Source organism: Engystomops pustulosus, chromosome 7 (assembly GCF_040894005.1).
Source record: "Engystomops pustulosus chromosome 7, aEngPut4.maternal, whole genome shotgun sequence".
In the NCBI taxonomy this organism is placed as follows: domain Eukaryota; kingdom Metazoa; phylum Chordata; class Amphibia; order Anura; family Leptodactylidae; genus Engystomops; species Engystomops pustulosus.
Window position 1 is genome coordinate 150,613,974 of NC_092417.1, and position 26,575 is coordinate 150,640,548.

At 47.1% G+C, this 26,575-nt stretch overlaps 3 protein-coding genes across 5 annotated transcripts in view; all 3 read right to left on the reverse strand.

The window, feature by feature from the left end:
• The window catches only part of LOC140071023 (3-galactosyl-N-acetylglucosaminide 4-alpha-L-fucosyltransferase FUT3-like), a 393,606-nt gene that overhangs the window by 325,354 nt on the left and 41,677 nt on the right, over positions 1–26,575 (reverse strand). The window lies entirely within an intron of this gene.
• The window catches only part of LOC140071025 (4-galactosyl-N-acetylglucosaminide 3-alpha-L-fucosyltransferase FUT6-like), a 75,979-nt gene that overhangs the window by 7,679 nt on the left and 41,725 nt on the right, over positions 1–26,575 (reverse strand). The window lies entirely within an intron of this gene.
• Positions 252–26,575, reverse strand: part of LOC140071022 (3-galactosyl-N-acetylglucosaminide 4-alpha-L-fucosyltransferase FUT3-like) — a 68,015-nt gene continuing 41,691 nt past the window's right edge. For both annotated transcript variants that reach the window (XM_072118237.1, XM_072118238.1), the window contains exon 2: positions 252–3,370. In XM_072118237.1, coding sequence (XP_071974338.1) covers positions 2,201–3,313 — 1,113 coding nt within the window. In that variant the 5' untranslated portion in view covers positions 3,314–3,370 and the 3' untranslated portion in view covers positions 252–2,200. The remainder of the gene's footprint in view (positions 3,371–26,575) is intronic.

Genomic DNA, 26,575 nt, shown 5'->3' on the forward strand with positions numbered 1-26,575 from the left:
ACTGTATAAATAAAAGAATTATTATTTTTAATTAAATAATTTATTTGCGGACAGGAAAAAAATGGATGACATATGGAAACGCATTTCATGCATCTGCATTTTTTGCTGAGACGCAACTGAAATGCCGTCTGAATGAGCCCTAATTGCAACTTTTTTATCATATTTGAGTTCTTGATTTATGATCGGTGTTTGGCTTTGTAATTCCTGATTAATTTGTCCAAAATAAATTTTAATAAAGTTTTTATTGGATTTTTAACAATTTACATGGAAGGAGAGAATTCCGGCATACACAAAATCTCAATCTCAATATAAAACATGAGGTTTGAAGTAATCACAGTTGAGATGCCACACATAGTAATAAACAAAGGTGACAAAAAGGAAGCAATAGTAAACAGCTGCCTAAATCTTAGGGTTCATTCACGCAAACATAATGGGGACCATTATGCAGTTGTCCCCATTGATGTCTATGGCACCCGGTCACTGTGTGGTGAGCAAACATTGGGGCACATTTACTAAGGGTCTGAATGCCACATATTCGTCAGGTTTTGCAATTTTTTTCCGATTTGCCCTGAATTGCCCGGGTTTTTGTCACACAGCAATCGGATTGTGCCCCATTGGCACCGGTTTGCATGCGACACAAATTGGGGGGCGTGGACGTTGGACAACCCAACTAATTCGGACAAACTGCGAAATTTAAAAAGCAAATTGTATCGCAAGATCAGCACTTACATGCACCCGGAAGAAGAAGGTGAACTCTGGGAGTACTCAGCGGGGGAAATTGGACACACGATCTTAGTGAATCGTGGCAGACCCGAATCCTCGTCGGACAACGCACGGCAGGGATCACGACGGGACGGTAAAGTAAATGTGCCCCATTGTCTCACTGCACCGTGACCGTGCAGAGTAAAATATAGCACAATGGCCTATATTTCGGCATGTTACGGCGCCGGCCACTCGCTTCTCTACGGAGAGGGGGGCTGAGCAGCACTCACTCCTCCTCTCCAGTGCGCGGTTCTATGTTCGCCCAGGTTACAGTCAAGGTGAATATAGGTTGTTTGAATGTATCCTTACTTTGAGACATTTTTCAAGAATCTAATCTAAAGTCCAAGCACTTTCAAATAGATTCATGTAACACTGGGTGTCAAAATGGAGAAAATGTGCTGCACCATACATTTCAGAAATATGGAAAGGTAAAACTGATCATGTTAGCAAGGATGAGAGTTTGAGCCCACAAAGGAACACCATATATTCCAATTACAATTGTAGTCGGGTAGTGTACCAGTTCTGTTGGCTGTCAATGCTTCCATCACTTTGTTATACTGTACCCTTGAATAATAGTCCCCCCCTATGCTGAGTCCACGTAATTGGTACCTGTTCTGAGATATCTATAAGAGTCCTTAATCAGTAAAAAGGACAATACTAGATTGCAAAATGGGCATACAGTGACACCATAATATAGATCAGCAGCAGTAGTTGGCAATCGGGGGGCGCTAAAGTCGGAGTTGCTTAAAAGAGTGTGCGCTAAGCAGAGCTTCCTGAAACTTGGGGGTAGAAAGTTTGCAATCTGGATTATTCTATACCTTATATTATATATTATATGTAAGGGGAAACTATCTGAGGATAGTCCTGATAGGTCATGAGTAAAATATTATTGAAGTCCAAAACCCTGCAGATCTACAGATCAGCTATTCTCACTAGTGTGACAATAAAAATATGTTTTTAAATCCCTTAAAGCAGTGTTCTCAAACCTTTTTGTATCTGGGAACCTAAATTTAACCCTCTTACCATGGTCATTGGAAAACAAACATTGTGTGCCCCACAAATACTCCTTATCTAACCCCAACCCTTACAGACTCCCATTTCCTGCATCCCCCTCTACAGTGCCCCTTTTGCTGTAGTGTCTCTTAATGTCTTGATAAGTAGACGGCTACAGAAAAGGGGACATTATAAAACCCCTTTTTTATAGCAACCACCATGCACATATAATGTCTCCTTTGGGCTTTTCACTGAAATATCCAATGTAATGACCCCAGCAGTGCTCCACACCACTTAAGGAAACATCCCTAGCAGAGCCCCCCACCTAATAAAATGTCCCCAGCAGAGCTCCCCCACCCAATTAAATATCCTCAGCTGAGCCACCCAACACAATGTCCCCAGCAGGGCTTCCCCATTTTCCTGAATTACAGAACTAGTAAAACAATCAGATCAATGGGAGCCCAACATTGCGCTCGTCTATCACCCAGTACTCATTTTTGTACCATTTTTCAATGCTCGCTATGGTCCTATAAGGTGGGGGGTCTTTCAGGGCCTTACAGACTCTACAGTAGGGCACTGTCCAGGGGTTGTCCTGAGGTGGCACATAATATTGTGATCTCCAGTTGAAGTATTGCTTGTACTTCTCTTCATCTTTGTCCAGACTCAGAAGATAAGAAGCCAATTCCTGAGGACTTGCAAAGTCATCAACGTGAATGAAGGCATCTCTTGGGATGAAACGCTCATAGTTTTCACGAGGTGGACCCATCACAACTGGAACACATCCTGAGTAAAGTGCATTGTACCAGAGTTTTTCTGTTATATAATCTTCATGTATAGAATTCTCAAAAGCAAAGTAGAATTTGTAAGTGGAAAGTGTTTCTATTTTTTTATCTTTTGGAAGTTTTTGGTGCTGCTTCCCATAAATATCAACCTGTAAATGGTTCTTTAGTTCTCCATAATACTTGACTCTTCTAGAAATTGGATTCCAGTTACTTATCGCCCAGGCCGCTAGTTTCGTTTTCTTGGGGATAGTAAAATTCATTGTTGTATTGTGCTTTTCTAACCAACCATATGGAGCAAAGATGTCCGAGTCAAGCCTGTAGGTTATTGTGAGGTTCATAAGATTGTTCATTAATGCAAGGTTTGGACTATAACTAGGAGATTCCTGATTAAACCAGACCCAGCGCTGGTTAGATGGTCTTGGTGTTTGGGGCAGTTGTGTCTTAGTAGTGCACACATCTCTGTGGTGGAATACAACCGCATGTGCTGATGAATACTGGGTACGGTCTGCTGTATACAAACAATCAGAATTATCAAGTTGCTGAGGACAGTTATAAATAGGAAATCTTATTCCAAAAGGAAATGTCCAAAGTAGGATAATTATTGGTTTTTTTGATAAAACTCTTGAAACCAACAAATTCTCTTGTGAATCAGCATTGGCTGAAGCTGGAGCTTCTCTTCTGTAGATCATTGTGAAAAAAATAAATGAAAAAAGTATTTGCAAATTAATGAAGAAGAATATCTTGGCTGCATTGCGTAATTTCTCTGTCTTAGACATGTGGTTTGAATTTTCAGGGAACACTTCAGTTTACAGTTCACTTTGGTATTGTTTTACCTATGATGAAAACACAAAATGTATATATTTTACTTAGAGAATTGCATCTAAAAAAACATGTTCCATACTGTTGAGGAGCCAGCTTAATTCCATACCGGCTGGCTTCCACAGCAGTAAAATATGTTCTGATTAAGAATAGTGATGAGTGGGTTTTTGAGTTTGGACAAACTCCAGTGAAAAGTTTGGTTTGTGTAACCAGACTTGACCTGAACTTGGACTAGAACAAAAAACCAATTAAAATCAATGTGGACCTGAATTTTAGCACCCAAAAATGGCTTAAAAATGGTGGTAATTACAAGGCAGTTCCCAGCCAAAAATGGGCTAGGAAAATTCTAAAATAAAATAATAAAATAAGTTAAAAAAATTAAAATAAACAAAGAAATAACAATAAAACCATATTTATAATACTGTCAATACTGAGGTTTAAGGCACTCGGGGTGTTCAGCCCCATTTATTCTCATACCGGTAAAAGTAGAAATAGGAAAACCATACACTCTTCCTTTCACTGCGGTTAAAATCCAGCTACTGCGGTATTTTACCTAATTTTACTCTCTAACCACTAATTTCTTTGCTAGTCCATATACTCAGCTCACCTGATCCTTCCACATCCAGAGTGTGCACAGACCTACGCAGGTCATACTATGGTCATACCATAATTAAGATTTTGTAAAGTCGAAACGTGTCGATGTACATGTTTCTACGTATGTGTACCATGGAATTTTAATCTTAATAAAATTACTTTATTTCACTATTTGTTGGAGTGCTGGATCGCAATCTTTTTCTTCTACTCATTTGTGTGCTGGCACAGCCAAGATGTGTGGGTTCTATGTCTGGTTCATCATTTTATTAATGAGGATATCCACATTGGCTGTGGATAGCCAAATCCTCTCGTCAGTAGTGATACCCCCGGTTGTTTGCAAACAAACACTCTGACAGCACAATTGACGCATGGCAGAACCTCCAAGGCATAGAAGTCCAAGCCCTGACCATGTGCCCAATTTTCCAGTACCAGGAGCCTAGTCGACAGATAATCTTCTACCGAGTGAGGGACAGTATGCCTCCTGATACTACATGCCGTATGCGATGGTGGTGTAGGTTGAACGTGGCATTTCACATTGTGAATGATAATATCACTCCCTCCCAAGGTTGTGCTGGTGATCCTGCTGCATTGACAACTTCTTTCTCCTCTTGCTGCCACTAAGCCCTCTATGTTGGATTGAAACTTCAGCAGTAGTGCCTCCAGCAAAGTGCGCTTGTTCTCCCTCATTTTTCTCTTCTGCTCTAGTGGTGGAATGAAGCACGTTATGCTACCTTTGTAGCTAGTTCATCTGGTCGGAACTGGTGACTAACCGATCTACTTGGGTGACATTGCGTCGGCACTGGAGAATGTAGTGGCTCATATGCTCCAGGCAGCCCAGAGATACTGAAAAGCTATCTTCAGTGTGAAGTCTCTCTGCCTCCTCTGTCATATCCCCCCAGCAATGCTGCTGTGACACATGTGAGCTACTCCGTCTGTCACCTTGCCGTGAGGAACAACTCTTCTTCCTCTTCATCCTCCACCAAGACTGTCCCCTGGCTGCACAGTGCAGTACCTGACAACTGGTCCAGCAACCCACCCTGTGAGCCATATGTTGAGTGGCCTTAAACATGTTCCTCCTCTTCTCCCTCCTGTGTCACCATTTCATTTTCCCCTATGACCTAAATAGCATTTTGGAGCAGGCAAAAGATGGCTGCGCTCACAATGACATCATCAGTGCTGACCATATTGGTGGCATATTAGAAGTATTGCAGCACGGCACAAATGTTGGTACATCACATATGAGACGTTGGGAAAGTCAAAGTTCCTCTGTAGTGCACACGATGGGCACTTTATCCAGCAGCATCCATATGTCTGTGTAATTTATTAGAAACCTCTGCACCACCAATTTGAGCACATGGGCAACACAAGGGATATTCTTCCACTGAGTTAGGCCCAAAGCTGCTATAAGGTACCGGTTGGTGTCACACATCACCTTGGTCATGAAGTTCAGAGGCAGTAACCATTCATCTGTCAGGTCCTTGATCGCAGTCCATAGGCCCTGAGCAGTATGTGCTCTTTTGTTCAGACAGATGAGTTTCAGCCTGCTGTTTCCCCATGACTTCACTGAAACTGAGGGTGAAGGTGCTGTGTGGACAGGAGGAATCAGAGTACGAGGTGGAGTTAACTGCAGACAAGTTGTGATGTCCAGAAATGCTGGGTGAGGGCAGTATGTGAGCCAAAGCGCTTCCTGCCTCATGCCAAGCTGCTACTACATTACCCAGTGGACAGTTAAGGAGATGTTGTGAGGGGCACCTTGGGACTAGTGACTATTGTGTTATAGTAAAGATAAGAATCTCATCTTTTAGATCACATAAGACTTGTAGTTGTGTTCCAGGGATAGGAAACCAAAGTGTCTCTGCTAATATAGTTATTGTGTGCCTGGTAGACTGACACTTATCCATTGGTGATCTCATGCAGCCTTATAGACGTCAGTCACACATGTACTTCACAAGCTCACCATTTATGGAGGAACTTTTGGCCCTGTCTTTTGCCATTTGCTAGGGATCCCATCGGTCAGACCCTCATTGATTTGTAACTCATCCATATCATGGGAATACATATAGGAAACCACTTCAACACAGTAGACATAGGTTTCATGTATTTGGTGTACTGGTTCTCCCTCGGGGAACCCCTGACTGTTTGTACAATATGTCCCTTGGTAATGGATGGGCGCCCGGCATGGTGATAAAGCTGTATCCATGGATCAGATGGAGGCAACGGTGTGCAAAATAACTCATGGTTCTTTATTCTTCGCAGTTTAGAACAACTGCAGGCAACGGGCCTAAACAATCTTGAAAAAGATTCCGGATTACTGGAGAGATTCCAGATTACTGGAGTAGTCATGGAGAGTGTCCTCAGGGATAGATTCACCAGCTGGAAGTAAATGCAGGCTGGGATGAAGCTGTGTCCAGATGTGGATGCTGCAGCTTCTTCTGGGACTAGCTGTGTGTCTGTTCTAGTGGTGCACAGACACCGTCTCTGGTCACTCAGTGTGTTCTAGAAGGTGTAGTAGGTGTGCTTTTGTGGGAGAGCTTGGGCCTAAGAGCTCATAAGTTTTGTCCTAAGAGCAGACTTGTGATAAAAGAACTTTTGCTCCTCTACTTTTGCTTTCTACTTATCACTATCTATTCTTTACTATACGACGTAGCACCTCATCAGCTGTCCTTATTCTTCTGGATTCTATATTTGAACTGTTCTAAAGTATTACCAGAAATAAAACTCACCTCCATCAATGATGACCTATGAGGTGACTGCTGAATGTCAGAATAGAATCTAACTTGGAATGGTTTGCATTCCACTTTATTAGATGACAAAATAAAAATACTGAGCAGTTTTGACCACCTTTGAGAGTTATCACTTTTCCAGGTGTTTCTGGATGCCAGAACACTTACAGTTTGTATGTTATGAAAATTGTTGAGCGGAACTGAACCGCAAAGCTCAGGTCTCTCAAACCCAACCCCTCATTAGAAGTTTGGGTCCAGGACTGTGTCTGCCTCAACATCCCCAGGGTTAGTGCCAGAGATTGGTGCTGGCACTGATTGCAGGTGTTAATTTTTTTAATGCATCTGCCAAAGTTGCCAGTGGCATTGAAGGTGCTGCACATGGACGGTCACTTTCTGATGACGTCTTCAGGAGCAATGACCCACCCCAAAATGGTGACATGCAATTGTTTAAATGCCCCTGGTGACTTTGCCAGCGGCATTTAAACAGTTAACAACGGGGATAGGTGCCAGCACTCATGGGTGTTAGTGGTGGGGATTTGGGTCTGGTTTTGGTACTAAAATGCTGGAAAAAATTCAAATTGTGGAAAATTTTTGAAAAAACGAATTTGCACCAATTTTTGTGGCAGTTGGATGGCAAGGCACCCAGACAATGTGGGCCCCATAGCAGCTGTTATGGCTGCTACCCCTGTTGTTACGCCCCTGACCTAGTATAACATCCTAACTAGAGATGAGCGAACACTAAAATGCTCGGGTACTCGTTATTCGAGACGAACTTTTCCCGATGCTCGAGTGCTCGTCTCGAATAACGAACCCCATTGAAGTCAATGGGAGACTCGAGCATTTTTCAAGGGGACCAAGGCTCTGCACAGGGAAGCTTGGCCAAACACCTGGGAACCTCAGAAAAGGATGGAAACACCACGGAAATGGACAGGAAACAGCAGGGGCAGCATGCATGGATGCCTCTGAGGCTGCCTAATCGCACCATTATGCCAAAATTATGGGCAACAGCATGGCCATGACAGAGTGACAGAATGAAGCTAGATAGCATCTAAAACATCCAATAATTGACCCTGACACTATAGGGGACGGCATGCAGAGGCAGCGGCAGCAGCGGCAGGCTAGAGAGTGGCATGGCGACATACCCTAAATGGACTCAGGCTTCAAACCAATGGGTGGCAGAGAGGAACCAAAGGAGGTGAGCAAGAAGTGCTCAAATAATATCGCTATATGATAAAAGTTTGCCAGTATATTTTGTGGATTACACAGCAGGGTGGCGACAAAGTTAACATGGAAGCCATGAAAACAACCCCAAATTCTGCCTGACACAGCTCGTTTGATAAGGGGACCATGTATGCTTACAGTTCATGCCAGTCGCTGCACTTGCTGCCAGTCTCCTTTCGAATAGTTTAAAATAATAATAACCCTCATCCATAAAGCTCTGTATAATGCTGCACCCCCCTACCTCTCCTCTCTTATCTCAGTCTATCGCCCAACCCGTGCTCTTAGATCCGCCAGTGATCTTAGATTAACCTCTACCCTAGTGCGGACCTCCCACTCGCGTCTCCAAGACTTCTCTAGAGCTGCACCAATTCTATGGAATGCTCTGCCCCGGACTATCAGACTAATACCTAACCTCCAAAGTTTCAAACGTGCTCTTAAAACCCATTTCTTTAGGCAAGCCTATAACACTCATTAACTGCATGAAGTTTTAACTCTTCTACTAACCCGTCCTGTGTCGTCCTCCCATCTGTTATCCAGCAACCAACAGGCACCAGACTTCTCTGCAGTCCCATTCACCCTGGACCTGGTATATAAGATGACGGCTGAGTGTTTCAAGCGACAGCAATTCCATTTATTATATTTTTTTCTATTCCCTAAGAAGAATGGCTTGACCATTAAATATTCTTTTACCTCGTGTTACCCCATCATCTTCATAAACCGTAAGCTCTGGCGAGCAGGGACCTCACTCCTGTTGTTCCATACAAATGTTGTGCTCTGTTACATTACATTTGTATTTGTTTCCTATGATTTGTAAAGCGCTGCAGAATATGATGACGCTATATAAATAAAGATTATTATTATTATGGAGGCAGTGAACTAGTAGTAGATTAAAGGTGCTGCAACTATGTTAGTTGGATCTTGTGATGGAGCTGGCGCTCTGCAGCCAGGCGAGCTTTCGCCAATCCAAGCCCCTGTTTCTAGGCTACTCCCCAAACAGCACTTCTAAGAACCTTTTGTATAAGATCAAGTGTAGTAGCGTTCTTATAAGTTTAGGATATGCCGGGTGAGGGGAATGTAAACAGATGCGCAAGAAGCGCTGAAATAATATCCCTAAATGGTAAAAGTTTGCCAGTATATTTTGTGGATAACACAGCAGGGTGGCGACAAAGTTAACAACTTTGATGTGGAATCCATGAAAACAACCCAAATTTCTGCCTGACACACCTCGTTTGATAAAGGGACGATGTATGGAGGCAGCTATATGGACGACTTTTGGAGGTAGCAATGGAGACAACGTGTGGAGGCTGCTATGGAGACAATTTAATTTGGATAGTGCCTGTATGTGGCAGTCCCAAACATTTTTCAAACCAGAGGAGCAGGTAGGTGGCCCTCCAGTAAAATGGAATAGATTGAGTGCCTGTATGTGGCAGTCCCAAAAATGTTTCAAACCAGAGGAGCAGGTAGGTGGCCCTCCAGTAAAATGGAATAGATTGAGTGCCTGTATGTGGCAGTCCCAAAAATTCTTCAAACCAGAGGAGCAGGTAGGTGGCCCTCCAGTAAAATGGAATAGATTGAGTGCCTGTATGTGGCAGTCCCAAAAATTCTTCAAACCAGAGGAGCAGGTAGGTGGCCCTGCAGTAAAATGGAATAGATTGAGTGCCTGTATGTGGCAGTCCCAAAAATGTTTCAAACCAGAGGAGCAGGTAGGTGGCCCTCCAGTAAAATGGAATAGATTGAGTGCCTGTATGTGGCAGTCCCAAAAATTGTTCAAACCAGAGGAGCAGGTAGGTGGCCCTGCAGTAAAATGGAATAGATTGAGTGCCTGTATGTGGCAGTCCCAAAAATGTTTCAAACCAGAGGAGCAGGTAGGTGGCCCTCCAGTAAAATGGAATAGATTGAGTGCCTGTATGTGGCAGTCCCAAAAATTGTTCAAACCAGAGGAGCAGGTAGGTGGCCCTGCAGTAAAATGGAATAGATTGAGTGCCTGTATGTGGCAGTCCCAAAAATGTTTCAAACCAGAGGAGCAGGTAGGTGGCCCTCCAGTAAAATGGAATAGATTGAGTGCCTGTATGTGGCAGTCCCAAAAATTTTTTAAAACAGAGGACCGGGTAGGTGGCCCTCCAGAAAAATGGAATAGATTGAGTGCCTGTATGTGGCACTCACAAAAATTGTTTCAAACAGAGGACCGGGTAGGTGGCCCTCCAGAAAAATGGAATAGATTGAGTGCCTGTATGTGGCACTCACAAAAATTGTTTCAAACAGAGGACCGGGTAGGTGGCCCTCCAGAAAAATTAAATGCATGAAGTACTATAGCAAGAGCCAGTGGGCCCTGTCAAAAAATAGCCATTTTCCTCTGCTTTACTGTACAAAGAGGAGGAGAAGGAGGAAAATGAGGAGGAGGAGGAGGAGTGGATCAATTATTCAGGTTGAGCTTCCTTCACCTGGTGGAGATTGGAAATTCTGAGAAATCCAGCCTTTATTCATTTTAATAAGCGTCAGCCTGTCAGCGCTGTCAGTCGACAGGCGTGTACGCTTATCGGTGATGATGCCACCAGCTGCACTGAAAACCCGCTCGGACAAGACGCTAGCGGCAGGGCAGGCAAGAACCTCCAAGGCGTACAGCGCCAGTTCGTGCCACATGTCCAGCTTTGAAACCCAGTAGTTGTAGGGAGCTGTGTGATCATTTAGGACGATGGTATGGTCAGCTACGTACTCCCTCACCATCTTTCTGTAAAGATCAGCCCTACTCTGCCGAGACTGGGGACAGGTGACAGTGTCTTGCTGGGGTGACATAAAGCTGGCAAAAGCCTTGTAAAGCGTACCCTTGCCAGTGCTGGACAAGCTGCCTGCTCGCCTACTCTCCCTCGCTACTTGTCCCGCAGAACTACGCACTCTGCCGCTAGCGCTGTCAGAAGGGAAATACTGTTTCAGCTTGTGCACCAGGGCCTGCTGGTATTCATGCATTCTCACACTCCTTTCCTCTGCAGGGATGAGAGTGGAAAGATTTTGCTTGTACCGTGGGTCCAGGAGAGTGAACACCCAGTAATCGGTGCTGGAATAAATTCTTTGAACGCGAGGGTCACGGGATAGGCAGCCTAGCATGAAATCTGCCATATGCGCCAGAGTACCAACGCGTAAGAATTCACTCCCCTCACTGGCCTGACTGTCCATTTCCTCCTCCTCCAACTCCTCCAACTCCTCTTCTTCTGCCCATACACGCTGAACAGTGAAGGACTCAACAATGGTCCCCTCTTGTGTCTCGCCAACATTCTCCTCCTCTTCCTCCTCATCCTCCTCCACCTCCACCTCCTCCGATATGCGCTGAGAAACAGACCTCAGGGTGCTTTGGCTATCAACAAGGGAATATTCTTCCCCCGTCTCTTGTGACGAGCGCAAAGCTTCCGACTTCATGCTGACCAGAGAGTTTTTCAACAGGCCAAGCAGCGGGATGGTGAGGCTGATGATGGCGGCATCGCCACTGACCATCTGTGTTGACTCCTCAAAGTTACTCAGCACCTGACAGATATCAGACATCCACGTCCACTCCTCATTGTAGACTTGAGGAAGCTGACTGACCTGACTACCAGTTCTGGTGGAAGTTGACATCTGGCAGTCTACAATCGCTCTGCGCTGCTGGTAAACTCTGGATAACATGGTCAGTGTTGAATTCCACCTCGTGGGCATGTCGCACAACAGTCGGTGAGCGGGCAGTTGGAGGCGGCGCTGCGCTGCCCTTAGAGTGGCAGCATCTGGGCTGGACTTCCTGAAATGCGCACAGATGCGGCGCACCTTCGTGAGCAAATCAGACAGATTGGGGTATGTCTTGAGGAAACGCTGCACTATCAGATTTAACACATGGGCCAGGCATGGCACATGTGTCAGTCTGCCGAGTTGCAGAGCCGCCACCAGGTTACGGCCGTTGTCACACACAACCATTCCCGGCTTGAGGTTCAGCGGTGCCAGCCACAGATCAGTCTGCGCCGTGATGCCCTGTAATAGCTCTTGGGCGGTGTGCCTTTTGTCGCCTAGGCTCAGCAGTTTGAGCACCGCCTGCTGTCGCTTAGCGACGGCACTGCTGCTGTGCCTAGAGCTACCGACTGATGGCGCCGTGCCCACGGATGGTAGTTCGGAGGAGGAGGTGGAGGAGGGGTGGGAGGAGGAGGAGGCATAGTAGGCCTGAAACACCTGGACCGAGGTAGGCCCCGCAATCCTCGGCGTCGGCAGTATATGAGCAGCCCCAGGGTCAGACTCGGTCCCAGCCTCCACCAAGTTAACCCAATGTGCCGTCAGCGATATATAGTGGCCCTGCCCGGCAGCACTCGTCCACGTGTCCGTGGTCAGGTGGACCTTGTCAGAAACGGCGTTGGTCAGGGCACGGATGATGTTGTCTGACACGTGCTGGTGCAGGGCTGGGACGGCACATCGGGAAAAGTAGTGGCGGCTGGGGACCGAATACCGAGGGGCGGCCGCCGCCATGAGGTTGCGAAAGGCCTCGGTCTCTACTAGCCTATAGGGCAGCATCTCCAGGCTAAGCAATCTGGAGATGTGCACATTAAGGGCTTGGGCGTGCGGGTGGGTTGCACTATATTTGCGTTTCCGCTCCAGCGTCTGGGGTATGGAGAGCTGAACGCTGGTGGATGCTGTGGAGGATCGTGGAGGCGACGATGGGGTTTTTGTGCCAGGGTCCTGGGCAGGGGGCTGACTAGCAGCTGACACAGGGGAAGGAGCAGTGGTGTGCACGGCCGGAGGTGAACGGGCTTGTTGCCACTGAGTGGGGTGCTTAGCATTCATATGCCTGCGCATACTGGTGGTAGTTAAGCTAGTAGTGGTGGAACCCCTGCTGAGCCTGGTTTGGCAAATGTTGCACACCACAGTCCGTCGGTCATCCGGTGTTTCCTTAAAGAACCTCCACACTTCTTAAGATCTAGCCCTCGCCGCAAGAGCCCTCACCACGGGAGCTTCACTAGTTGACAGTGGCGCTGATGCACCAGCTCTGGCCCTGCCTCTCCGTCTGGCCCCACCACTGCCTCTTCCAACCTGTTCAGGTCGAGGACTCTCCTCCGTCTCAGAAGCACTGTGTTCACCCGGCCTCTCAACCCAGCTTGGGTCTGTCACCTCATCATCCTCCGATCCCTCAGTCTGCTCCCCCCTCGGACTTCCTGCCCTGACAACAACTTCCCCACTGTCTGACAACCGTGTCTCCTCATCGTCGGACACCTCTTTACACACTTCCACTACGTCAAGAAGGTCATCATCACCCACAGACTGTGACTGGTGGAAAACCTGGGCATCGGAAAATTGCTCAGCAGCAACCGGACAAGTGGTTTGTGACTGTGGGAAGGGTCCAGAAAACAGTTCCTCAGAGTATGCCGGTTCAAATGGCAAATTTTCCTGGGAGGGGGCAGACTGGGGGGGAGGAGGCTGAGGTGCAGGAGCTGGAGGAGTGGGGATTTCGGTGACATGGGTGGACTGCGTGGAAGACTGACTGGTGGTGGACAAATTGCTCGAAGCATTGTCAGCAATCCACGACATCACCTGTTCGCACTGTTCTGGCCTCAACAGTGCTCTACCACGAGTCCCAGTAACTTCAGACATGAACCTAGGGAGTGTAGCTCTGCGGCGTTCCCCTGCTCCCTCATCAGCAGGTGGTGTCTCACCCCGCCCAGGACCACGGCCTCTGACCCCTGCAGTAGTTGGACGCCCACGTCCCCGCCCTCGTCCTCTACCCCTAGCCCTCGGGTTAAACATTTTTAAAATGAGAGTTATAACTTTTTTTTTTTTTTTACTTCTTTTTGTTTTTTTTTGTGTTTTTTTGTGTTTTTTTTTTTTTTTTGTGTTTTTTGTTTTTTTTTGAGTTTTTAAAACCAAACAATCCTATCCTATTGCTATGGCTATTTTCTAGCCAAGTATCAAAGGAAGCACACTACTATGCCAGATGAGATGACACTGAGTTAGTGCCTAATAGAAATCCAACCCCTACTGAATTTTGCCACTTCGGCCTTTGCTATGGATATGTGCGCCACTAAGCGCAGAACACAGCGGTCGCAAGTCTCACTACAAATTGCTCAGAATTGGCAAGTACATGCACTGCAGAAACTACAGCCACCAGCAGATCAACCAGAAATCAAATATATAGAACGCTACTGTAGGCTTCAAGAAGCTGTTTGTATTCTCCTATGGCTATTTTCTAGCCAAGTATCAAAGGAAGCACACTACTATGCCAGATGAGATGACACTGAGTTATTGCCTAATAGAAATCCAACCCCTACTGAATTTTCCCACTTCGGCCTTTGCTATGGATATGTGCGCCACTAAGCGCAGAACACAGCGGTCGCAAGTCTCACTACAAATTGCTCAGAATTGGCAAGTACATGCACTGCAGAAACTACAGCCACCAGCAGATCAACCAGAAATCAAATATATAGAACGCTACTGTAGGCTTCAAGAAGCTGTTTGTATTCTCCTATGGCTATTTTCTAGCCAAGTATCAAAGGAAGCACACTACTATGCCAGATGAGATGACACTGAGTTATTGCCTAATAGAAATCCAACCCCTACTGAATTTTGCCACTTCGGCCTTTGCTATGGATATGTGCGCCACTAAGCGCAGAACACAGCGGTCGCAAGTCTCACTACAAATTGCTCAGAATTGGCAAGTACATGCACTGCAGAAACTACAGCCACCAGCAGATCAACCAGAAATCAAATATATAGAACGCTACTGTAGGCTTCAAGAAGCTGTTTGTATTCTCCTATGGCTATTTTCTAGCCAAGTATCAAAGGAAGCACACTACTATGCCAGATGAGATGACACTGAGTTATTGCCTAATAGAAATCCAACCCCTACTGAATTTTCCCACTTCGGCCTTTGCTATGGATATGTGCGCCACTAAGCGCAGAACACAGCGGTCGCAAGTCTCACTACAAATTGCTCAGAATTGGCAAGTACATGCACTGCAGAAACTACAGCCACCAGCAGATCAACCAGAAATCAAATATATAGAACGCTACTGTAGGCTTCAAGAAGCTGTTTGTATTCTCCTATGGCTATTTTCTAGCCAAGTATCAAAGGAAGCACACTACTATGCCAGATGAGATGACACTGAGTTATTGCCTAATAGAAATCCAACCCCTACTGAATTTTCCCACTTCGGCCTTTGCTATGGATATGTGCGCCACTAAGCGCAGAACACAGCGGTCGCAAGTCTCACTACAAATTGCTCAGAATTGGCAAGTACATGCACTGCAGAAACTACAGCCACCAGCAGATCAACCAGAAATCAAATATATAGAACGCTACTGTAGGCTTCAAGAAGCTGTTTGTATTCTCCTATGGCTATTTTCTAGCCAAGTATCAAAGGAAGCACACTACTATGCCAGATGAGATGACACTGAGTTATTGCCTAATAGAAATCCAACCCCTACTGAATTTTCCCACTTCGGCCTTTGCTATGGATATGTGCGCCACTAAGCGCAGAACACAGCGGTCGCAAGTCTCACTACAAATTGCTCAGAATTGGCAAGTACATGCACTGCAGAAACTACAGCCACCAGCAGATCAACCAGAAATCAAATATATAGAACGCTACTGTAGGCTTCAAGAAGCTGTTTGTATTCTCCTATGGCTATTTTCTAGCCAAGTATCAAAGGAAGCACACTACTATGCCAGATGAGATGACACTGAGTTATTGCCTAATAGAAATCCAACCCCTACTGAATTTTCCCACTTCGGTCTTTGCTATGGATATGTGTGCCACTAAGAGCTAAACACAACGGTAGCAAGTCCCCCTGCTAATTCCTCACAATATGGTACTAGCTGCAAATAAAATAAAAAAAGTAGAACGTTATTGTAGCCCTAAGAAGGGCTGTTGGGTTCTTTGAGAATCACTCCTGCCTAACAGTAAGCTAATAGAACACCCTAACGCTTTCCCTGACCAGCAGCAGCTCTCTCCCTAGCGGCATCCAGAGACAGAATGATCCGAGCAGCGCGGCCAGCGGCTAGTCTATCCCAGGGTCACCTGATCTGGCCAGCCAACCACTGCTATCGACGTGTAAGGGTACCACGTCATGCTGGGTGGAGTGCAGAGTCTCCTGGCTTGTGATTGGCTCTGTTTCTGGCCGCCAAAAAGCAAAACGGCGGGAGCTGCCATTTTCTCGAGCGGGCGAAGTATTCGTCCGAGTAACGAGCAGTTTCGAGTACCCTAATGCTCGACCGAGCATCAAGCTCGGACGAGCATGTTCGCTCATCTCTAATCCTAACATTAAGCCAGTAAGTGATGTATTTTTGAGGCCCAAAAATGTTGTACTCTAGTCAGTGGGGTGAGGCAAATATCAGACAAGTTAGAAACTTTGGGCCATGCTTCCAAGACCACACATGTTATGGGCCATTGCTTGCAATTGCTGGAACTCAAGATATTTAACTAAGTCCAACTGAGACTTTTTATGTTTAGGAGTGCAAAAGTGTGCCTCTTAATTACCAAACCCCAATGGTTTTTCTAGGTGCCGTGGTTCATATTATATGCACATGGGTATGTGCAATTTGAGGCTAAAGAATGGTCTGTTCTGCTTCAGGCTGCGATTGATACTGTCTTCAGTGTTAGTTCCTTTGGCTGAGTTAGGTATATTTTCAGTGAGAAGCTAGGTGGTTACATATTTTTTTCTGAGCTGGGGTTTATGAGTTGTGTTTTGAGTGATGGACAGCAAAAACAGCCAATCAGCAGTCAGGGGGACGTCCAGGAACTCATATACATATACCTACACCTCAATTCAGGTGCTAGTTATAATGTTATTCATACACTTGTTGTTCTACATCCTCTATTGTGCTGTTGCTGTGTATTCTGACCCTTGTTACTTTATGTTTCTTTGCCTTACAATACTATAGCATCTTGTTTATGAACTGCTTATCCTGACTTCCATTGTGTCTATCTGTTTGTTCAACATTAGAGATGAGCGAACATGCTCGTCCGAGCTTGATGCTCGGTCGAGCATTAGGGTACTCGAAACTGCTCGTTACTCGGACGAATACTTCGCCCGCTCGAGAAAATGTCAGCTCCCGCCGTTTTGCTTTTTGGCGGCCAGAAACAGAGCCAATCACAAGCCAGGAGACTCTGCACTCCACCCAGCATGACGTGGTACCCTTACACGTCGATAGCAGTGGTTGGCTGGCCAGATCAGGTGACCCTGGGATAGACTAGCCGCTGGCCGCGCTGCTCGGATCATTCTGTCTCTGGATGCCGCTAGGGAGAGAGCTGCTGCTGGTCAGGGAAAGCGTTAGGGTGTTCTATTAGCTTACTGTTAGGCAGGAGTGATTCTCAAAGAACCCAACAGCCCTTCTTAGGGCTACAATAACGTTCTACTTTTTTTATTTTAATTTGCATCTATTACCATTTTGTGAGGAATTAGCAGGGGGACTTGCTACCGTTGTGTTTAGCTCTTAGTGGCACACATATCCATAGCAAAGACCGAAGTGGGAAAATTCAGTAGGGGTTGGATTTCTATTAGGCAATAACTCAGTGTCATCTCATCTGGCATAGTAGTGTGCTTCCTTTGATACTTGGCTAGAAAATAGCCATAGGAGAATACAAACAGCTTCTTGAAGCCTACAGTAGCGTTCTATATATTTGATTTCTGGTTGATCTGCTGGTGGCTGTAGTTTCTGCAGTGCATGTACTTGCCAATTCTGAGCAATTTGTAGTGAGACTTGCGACCGCTGTGTTCTGCGCTTAGTGGCGCACATATCCATAGCAAAGGCCGAAGTGGGAAAATTCAGTAGGGGTTGGATTTCTATTAGGCAATAACTCAGTGTCATCTCATCTGGCATAGTAGTGTGCTTCCTTTGATACTTGGCTAGAAAATAGCCATAGGAGAATACAAACAGCTTCTTGAAGCCTACAGTAGCGTTCTATATATTTGATTTCTGGTTGATCTGCTGGTGGCTGTAGTTTCTGCAGTGCATGTACTTGCCAATTCTGAGCAATTTGTAGTGAGACTTGCGACCGCTGTGTTCTGCGCTTAGTGGCGCACATATCCATAGCAAAGGCCGAAGTGGGAAAATTCAGTAGGGGTTGGATTTCTATTAGGCAATAACTCAGTGTCATCTCATCTGGCATAGTAGTGTGCTTCCTTTGATACTTGGCTAGAAAATAGCCATAGGAGAATACAAACAGCTTCTTGAAGCCTACAGTAGCGTTCTATATATTTGATTTCTGGTTGATCTGCTGGTGGCTGTAGTTTCTGCAGTGCATGTACTTGCCAATTCTGAGCAATTTGTAGTGAGACTTGCGACCGCTGTGTTCTGCGCTTAGTGGCGCACATATCCATAGCAAAGGCCGAAGTGGGAAAATTCAGTAGGGGTTGGATTTCTATTAGGCAATAACTCAGTGTCATCTCATCTGGCATAGTAGTGTGCTTCCTTTGATACTTGGCTAGAAAATAGCCATAGGAGAATACAAACAGCTTCTTGAAGCCTACAGTAGCGTTCTATATATTTGATTTCTGGTTGATCTGCTGGTGGCTGTAGTTTCTGCAGTGCATGTACTTGCCAATTCTGAGCAATTTGTAGTGAGACTTGCGACCGCTGTGTTCTGCGCTTAGTGGCGCACATATCCATAGCAAAGGCCGAAGTGGCAAAATTCAGTAGGGGTTGGATTTCTATTAGGCAATAACTCAGTGTCATCTCATCTGGCATAGAAGTGTGCTTCCTTTGATACTTGGCTAGAAAATAGCCATAGGAGAATACAAACAGCTTCTTGAAGCCTACAGTAGCGTTCTATATATTTGATTTCTGGTTGATCTGCTGGTGGCTGTAGTTTCTGCAGTGCATGTACTTGCCAATTCTGAGCAATTTGTAGTGAGACTTGCGACCGCTGTGTTCTGCGCTTAGTGGCGCACATATCCATAGCAAAGGCCGAAGTGGGATAATTCAGTAGGGGTTGGATTTCTATTAGGCAATAACTCAGTGTCATCTCATCTGGCATAGTAGTGTGCTTCCTTTGATACTTGGCTAGAAAATAGCCATAGGAGAATACAAACAGCTTCTTGAAGCCTACAGTAGCGTTCTATATATTTGATTTCTGGTTGATCTGCTGGTGGCTGTAGTTTCTGCAGTGCATGTACTTGCCAATTCTGAGCAATTTGTAGTGAGACTTGCGACCGCTGTGTTCTGCGCTTAGTGGCGCACATATCCATAGCAAAGGCCGAAGTGGGAAAATTCAGTAGGGGTTGGATTTCTATTAGGCAATAACTCAGTGTCATCTCATCTGGCAAAGTAGTGTGCTTCCTTTGATACTTGGCTAGAAAATAGCCATAGGAGAATACAAACAGCTTCTTGAAGCCTACAGTAGCGTTCTATATATTTGATTTCTGGTTGATCTGCTGGTGGCTGTAGTTTCTGCAGTGCATGTACTTGCCAATTCTGAGCAATTTGTAGTGAGACTTGCGACCGCTGTGTTCTGCGCTTAGTGGCGCACATATCCATAGCAAAGGCCGAAGTGGCAAAATTCATTAGGGGTTGGATTTCTATTAGGCACTAACTCAGTGTCATCTCATCTGGCATAGTAGTGTGCTTCCTTTGATACTTGGCTAGAAAATAGCCATAGCAATAGGATAGGATTGTTTGGTTTTAAAAACTCAAAAAAAAACAAAAAACACAAAAAAAAAAAAAAAACACAAAAAAACACAAAAAAAACAAAAAGAAGTAAAAAAAAAAAAAAAAGTTATAACTCTCATTTTAAAAATGTTTAACCCGAGGGCTAGGGGTAGAGGACGAGGGCGGGGACGTGGGCGTCCAACTACTGCAGGGGTCAGAGGCCGTGGTCCTGGGCGGGGTGAGACACCACCTGCTGATGAGGGAGCAGGGGAACGCCGCAGAGCTACACTCCCTAGGTTCATGTCTGAAGTTACTGGGACTCGTGGTAGAGCACTGTTGAGGCCAGAACAGTGCGAACAGGTGATGTCGTGGATTGCTGACAATGCTTCGAGCAATTTGTCCACCACCAGTCAGTCTTCCACGCAGTCCACCCATGTCACCGAAATCCCCACTCCTCCAGCTCCTGCACCTCAGCCTCCTCCCCCCCAGTCTGCCCCCTCCCAGGAAAATTTGCCATTTGAACCGGCATACTCTGAGGAACTGTTTTCTGGACCCTTCCCACAGTCACAAACCACTTGTCCGGTTGCTGCTGAGCAATTTTCCGATGCCCAGGTTTTCCACCAGTCACAGTCTGTGGGTGATGATGACCTTCTTGACGTAGTGGAAGTGTGTAAAGAGGTGTCCGACGATGAGGAGACACGGTTGTCAGACAGTGGGGAAGTTGTTGTCAGGGCAGGAAGTCCGAGGGGGGAGCAGACTGAGGGATCGGAGGATGATGAGGTGACAGACCCAAGCTGGGTTGAGAGGCCGGGTGAACACAGTGCTTCTGAGACGGAGGAGAGTCCTCGACCTGAACAGGTTGGAAGAGGCAGTGGTGGGGCCAGACGGAGAGGCAGGGCCAGAGCTGGTGCATCAGCGCCACTGTCAACTAGTGAAGCTCCCGTGGTGAGGGCTCTTGCGGCGAGGGCTAGATCTTCAGAAGTGTGGAGGTTCTTTAAGGAAACACCGGATGACCGACGGACTGTGGTGTGCAACATTTGCCAAACCAGGCTCAGCAGGGGTTCCACCACTACTAGCTTAACTACCACCAGTATGCGCAGGCATATGAATGCTAAGCACCCCACTCAGTGGCAACAAGCCCGTTCACCTCCGGCCGTGCACACCACTGCTCCTTCCCCTGTGTCAGCTGCTAGTCAGCCCCCTGCCCAGGACCCTGGCACAAAAACCCCATCGTCGCCTCCACGATCCTCCACAGCATCCACCAGCGTTCAGCTCTCCATACCCCAGACGCTGGAGCGGAAACGCAAATATAGTGCAACCCACCCGCACGCCCAAGCCCTTAATGTGCACATCTCCAGATTGCTTAGCCTGGAGATGCTGCCCTATAGGCTAGTAGAGACCGAGGCCTTTCGCAACCTCATGGCGGCGGCCGCCCCTCGGTATTCGGTCCCCAGCCGCCACTACTTTTCCCGATGTGCCGTCCCAGCCCTGCACCAGCACGTGTCAGACAACATCATCCGTGCCCTGACCAACGCCGTTTCTGACAAGGTCCACCTGACCACGGACACGTGGACGAGTGCTGCCGGGCAGGGCCACTATATATCGCTGACGGCACATTGGGTTAACTTGGTGGAGGCTGGGACCGAGTCTGACCCTGGGGCTGCTCATATACTGCCGACGCCGAGGATTGCGGGGCCTACCTCGGTCCAGGTGTTTCAGGCCTACTATGCCTCCTCCTCCTCCCACCCCTCCTCCACCTCCTCCTCCGAACTACCATCCGTGGGCACGGCGCCATCAGTCGGTAGCTCTAGGCACAGCAGCAGTGCCGTCGCTAAGCGACAGCAGGCGGTGCTCAAACTGCTGAGCCTAGGCGACAAAAGGCACACCGCCCAAGAGCTATTACAGGGCATCACGGCGCAGACTGATCTGTGGCTGGCACCGCTGAACCTCAAGCCGGGAATGGTTGTGTGTGACAACGGCCGTAACCTGGTGGCGGCTCTGCAACTCGGCAGACTGACACATGTGCCATGCCTGGCCGATGTGTTAAATCTGATAGTGCAGCGTTTCCTCAAGACATACCCCAATCTGTCTGATTTGCTCACGAAGGTGCGCCGCATCTGTGCGCATTTCAGGAAGTCCAGCCCAGATGCTGCCACTCTCAGGGCAGCGCAGCGCCGCCTCCAACTGCCCGCTCACCGACTGTTGTGCGACGTGCCCACGAGGTGGAATTCAACACTGACCATGTTATCCAGAGTTTACCAGCAGCGCAGAGCGATTGTAGACTGCCAGATGTCAACTTCCACCAGAACTGGTAGTCAGGTCAGTCAGCTTCCTCAAGTCTACAATGAGGAGTGGACGTGGATGTCTGATATCTGTCAGGTGCTGAGTAACTTTGAGGAGTCAACACAGATGGTCAGTGGCGATGCCGCCATCATCAGCCTCACCATCCCGCTGCTTGGCCTGAGGTCTGTTTCTCAGCGCATATCGGAGGAGGTGGAGGTGGAGGAGGATGAGGAGGAAGAGGAGGAGAATGTTGGCGAGACACAAGAGGGGACCATTGTTGAGTCCTTCACTGTTCAGCGTGTATGGGCAGAAGAAGAGGAGTTGGAGGAGGAGGAAATGGAGGAGGAAATGGACAGTCAGGCCAGTGAGGGGAGTGAATTCTTACGCGTTGGTACTCTGGCGCATATGGCAGATTTCATGCTAGGCTGCCTATCCCGTGACCCTCGCGTTCAAAGAATTTATTCCAGCACCGATTACTGGGTGTTCACTCTCCTGGACCCACGGTACAAGCAAAATCTTTCCACTCTCATCCCTGCAGAGGAAAGGAGTGTGAGAATGCATGAATACCAGCAGGCCCTGGTGCACAAGCTGAAACAGTATTTCCCTTCTGACAGCGCTAGCGGCAGAGTGCGTAGTTCTGCGGGACAAGTAGCGAGGGAGAGTAGGCGAGCAGGCAGCTTGTCCAGCACTGGCAAGGGTACGCTTTACAAGGCTTTTGCCAGCTTTATGTCACCCCAGCAAGACACTGTCACCTGTCCCCAGTCTCGGCAGAGTAGGGCTGATCTTTACAGAAAGATGGTGAGGGAGTACGTAGCTGACCATACCATCGTCCTAAATGATCACACAGCTCCCTACAACTACTGGGTTTCAAAGCTGGACATGTGGCACGAACTGGCGCTGTACGCCTTGGAGGTTCTTGCCTGCCCTGCCGCTAGCGTCTTGTCCGAGCGGGTTTTCAGTGCAGCTGGTGGCATCATCACCGATAAGCGTACACGCCTGTCGACTGACAGCGCTGACAGGCTGACGCTTATTAAAATGAATAAAGGCTGGATTTCTCAGAATTTCCAATCTCCACCAGGTGAAGGAAGCTCAACCTGAATAATTGATCCACTCCTCCTCCTCCTCCTCATTTTCCTCCTTCTCCTCCTCTTTGTACAGTAAAGCAGAGGAAAATGGCTATTTTTTGACAGGGCCCACTGGCTCTTGCTATAGTACTTCATGCATTTAATTTTTCTGGAGGGCCACCTACCCGGTCCTCTGTTTGAAACAATTTTTGTGAGTGCCACATACAGGCACTCAATCTATTCCATTTTTCTGGAGGGCCACCTACCCGGTCCTCTGTTTTAAAAAATTTTTGGGACTGCCACATACAGGCACTCAATCTATTCCATTTTACTGGAGGGCCACCTACCTGCTCCTCTGGTTTGAAACATTTTTGGGACTGCCACATACAGGCACTCAATCTATTCCATTTTACTGCAGGGCCACCTACCTGCTCCTCTGGTTTGAACAATTTTTGGGACTGCCACATACAGGCACTCAATCTATTCCATTTTACTGGAGGGCCACCTACCTGCTCCTCTGGTTTGAAACATTTTTGGGACTGCCACATACAGGCACTCAATCTATTCCATTTTACTGCAGGGCCACCTACCTGCTCCTCTGGTTTGAACAATTTTTGGGACTGCCACATACAGGCACTCAATCTATTCCATTTTACTGGAGGGCCACCTACCTGCTCCTCTGGTTTGAAACATTTTTGGGACTGCCACATACAGGCACTCAATCTATTCCATTTTACTGCAGGGCCACCTACCTGCTCCTCTGGTTTGAAGAATTTTTGGGACTGCCACATACAGGCACTCAATCTATTCCATTTTACTGGAGGGCCACCTACCTGCTCCTCTGGTTTGAAGAATTTTTGGGACTGCCACATACAGGCACTCAATCTATTCCATTTTACTGGAGGGCCACCTACCTGCTCCTCTGGTTTGAAACATTTTTGGGACTGCCACATACAGGCACTCAATCTATTCCATTTTACTGGAGGGCCACCTACCTGCTCCTCTGGTTTGAAAAATGTTTGGGACTGCCACATACAGGCACTATCCAAATTAAATTGTCTCCATAGCAGCCTCCACACGTTGTCTCCATTGCTACCTCCAAAAGTCGTCCATATAGCTGCCTCCATACATCGTCCCTTTATCAAACGAGGTGTGTCAGGCAGAAATTTGGGTTGTTTTCATGGATTCCACATCAAAGTTGTTAACTTTGTCGCCACCCTGCTGTGTTATCCACAAAATATACTGGCAAACTTTTACCATTTAGGGATATTATTTCAGCGCTTCTTGCGCATCTGTTTACATTCCCCTCACCCGGCATATCCTAAACTTATAAGAACGCTACTACACTTGATCTTATACAAAAGGTTCTTAGAAGTGCTGTTTGGGGAGTAGCCTAGAGACAGGGGCTTGGATTGGCGAAAGCTCGCCTGGCAGCGGAGCGCCAGCTCCATGCGCATCATGCGCTTCTTGCGCATCTGTTTACATTCCCCTCACCCGCCATATCCCAAACTTATAAGAACGCTACTACACTTAACTTGGTGCAGGCTGGGACCGAGTCTGACCCTGGGGCTGCTCATATACTGGCGACGCAGAGAATTGCGGGGCCTACCTCGGTCCAGGTCTCAAAGGCCTACTATACCTCCTCCCACCCCTCCTCCACCTCCTCCTCCTCCGAATTACCATCCGTGGGCATGGCGCCATCAGTCGGTAGCTCTAGGCACAGCAGCAGTGCCGTCGCTAAGCGACAGCAGGCGGTGCTGAAACTGCTGAGCCTAGGCGATAAAAGGCACACCGCCCAAGAGCTATTACAGGGCATTCCACATCAAAGTTGTTAACTTTGTCGCCACCCTGCTGTGTAATCCACAAAATATACTGGCAAACTTTTACCATTTAGGGATATTATTTCAGCGCTTCTTGCGCATCTGTTTACATTCCCCTCACCCGGCATATCCTAAACTTATAAGAACGCTACTACACTTGATCTTATACAAAAGGTTCTTAGAAGTGCTGTTTGGGGAGTAGCCTAGAAACAGGGGCTTGGATTGGCGAAAGCTCGCCTGGCTGCAGAGCGCCAGCTCCATCACAAGATCCAACTAACATAGTTGCAGCACCTTTAATCTACTACTAGTTCACTGCCTCCATAATAATAATAATCTTTATTTATATAGCGTCATCATATTCTGCAGCGCTTTACAAATCATAGGAAACAAATACAAATGTAATGTAACAGAGCACAACATTTGTATGGAACAACAGGAGTGAGGTCCCTGCTCGCCAGAGCTTACGGTTTATGAAGATGATGGGGTAACACGAGGTAAAAGAATATTTAATGGTCAAGCCATTCTTCTTAGGGAATAGAAAAAAATATAATAAATGGAATTGCTGTCGCTTGAAACACTCAGCCGTCATCTTATATACCAGGTCCAGGGTGAATGGGACTGCAGAGAAGTCTGGTGCCTGTTGGTTGCTGGATAACAGATGGGAGGACGACACAGGACGGGTTAGTAGAAGAGTTAAAACTTCATGCAGTTAATGAGTGTTATAGGCTTGCCTAAAGAAATGGGTTTTAAGAGCATGTTTGAAACTTTGGAGGTTAGGTATTAGTCTGATAGTCCGGGGCAGAGCATTCCATAGAATTGGTGCAGCTCTAGAGAAGTCTTGGAGACGCGAGTGGGAGGTCCGCACTAGGGTAGAGGTTAATCTAAGATCACTGGCGGATCTAAGAGCACGGGTTGGGCGATAGACTGAGATAAGAGAGGAGAGGTAGGGGGGTGCAGCATTATACAGAGCTTTATGGATGAGGGTTATTATTATTTTAAACTATTCGAAAGGAGACTGGCAGCAAGTGCAGCGACTGGCATGAACTGTAAGCATACATGGTCCCCTTATCAAACGAGCTGTGTCAGGCAGAATTTGGGGTTGTTTTCATGGCTTCCATGTTAACTTTGTCGCCACCCTGCTGTGTAATCCACAAAATATACTGGCAAACTTTTATCATGTAGCGATATTATTTGAGCGCTTCTTGCTCACCTCCTTTGGTTCCTCTCTGCCACCCATTGGTTTGAAGCCTGAGTCCATTTAGGGTATGTCGCCATGCCACTCTCTAGCCTGCCGCTGCTGCCGCTGCCTCTGCATGCCGTCCCCTATAGTGTCAGGGTCAATTATTGGATGTTTTAGATGCTATCTAGCTTCATTCTGTCACTCTGTCATGGCCATGCTGTTGCCCATAATTTTGGCATAATGGTGCGATTAGGCAGCCTCAGAGGCATCCATGCATGCTGCCCCTGCTGTTTCCTGTCCATTTCCGTGGTGTTTCCATCCTTTTCTGAGGTTCCCAGGTGTTTGGCCAAGCTTCCCTGTGCAGAGCCTTGGTCCCCTTGAAAAATGCTCGAGTCTCCCATTGACTTCAATGGGGTTCGTTATTCGAGACGAGCACTCGAGCATCGGGAAAAGTTCGTCTCGAATAACGAGTACCCGAGCATTTTAGTGTTCGCTCATCTCTATTCAACATCTGTTCTGCAGGTTATCTCAGTGTGGGCAAATTTGCAGGGACAAGGGTTATGGCTTAGCTTAGAGTCTGCATCTCCTTCTGTCGCGGGTGCTCCCGCGATCCATGTCTCGGATCGCGTGTACACACGTGCTCCGCTGTGTGCCTGTTCCCGTCCCCTACCCGGACTTACCTCTCCTGGCTCCTGGTTGTGTTTTGGGTCCCGGCGTGTAGGCCGCACGTCTCCTGCCTTCCAAACC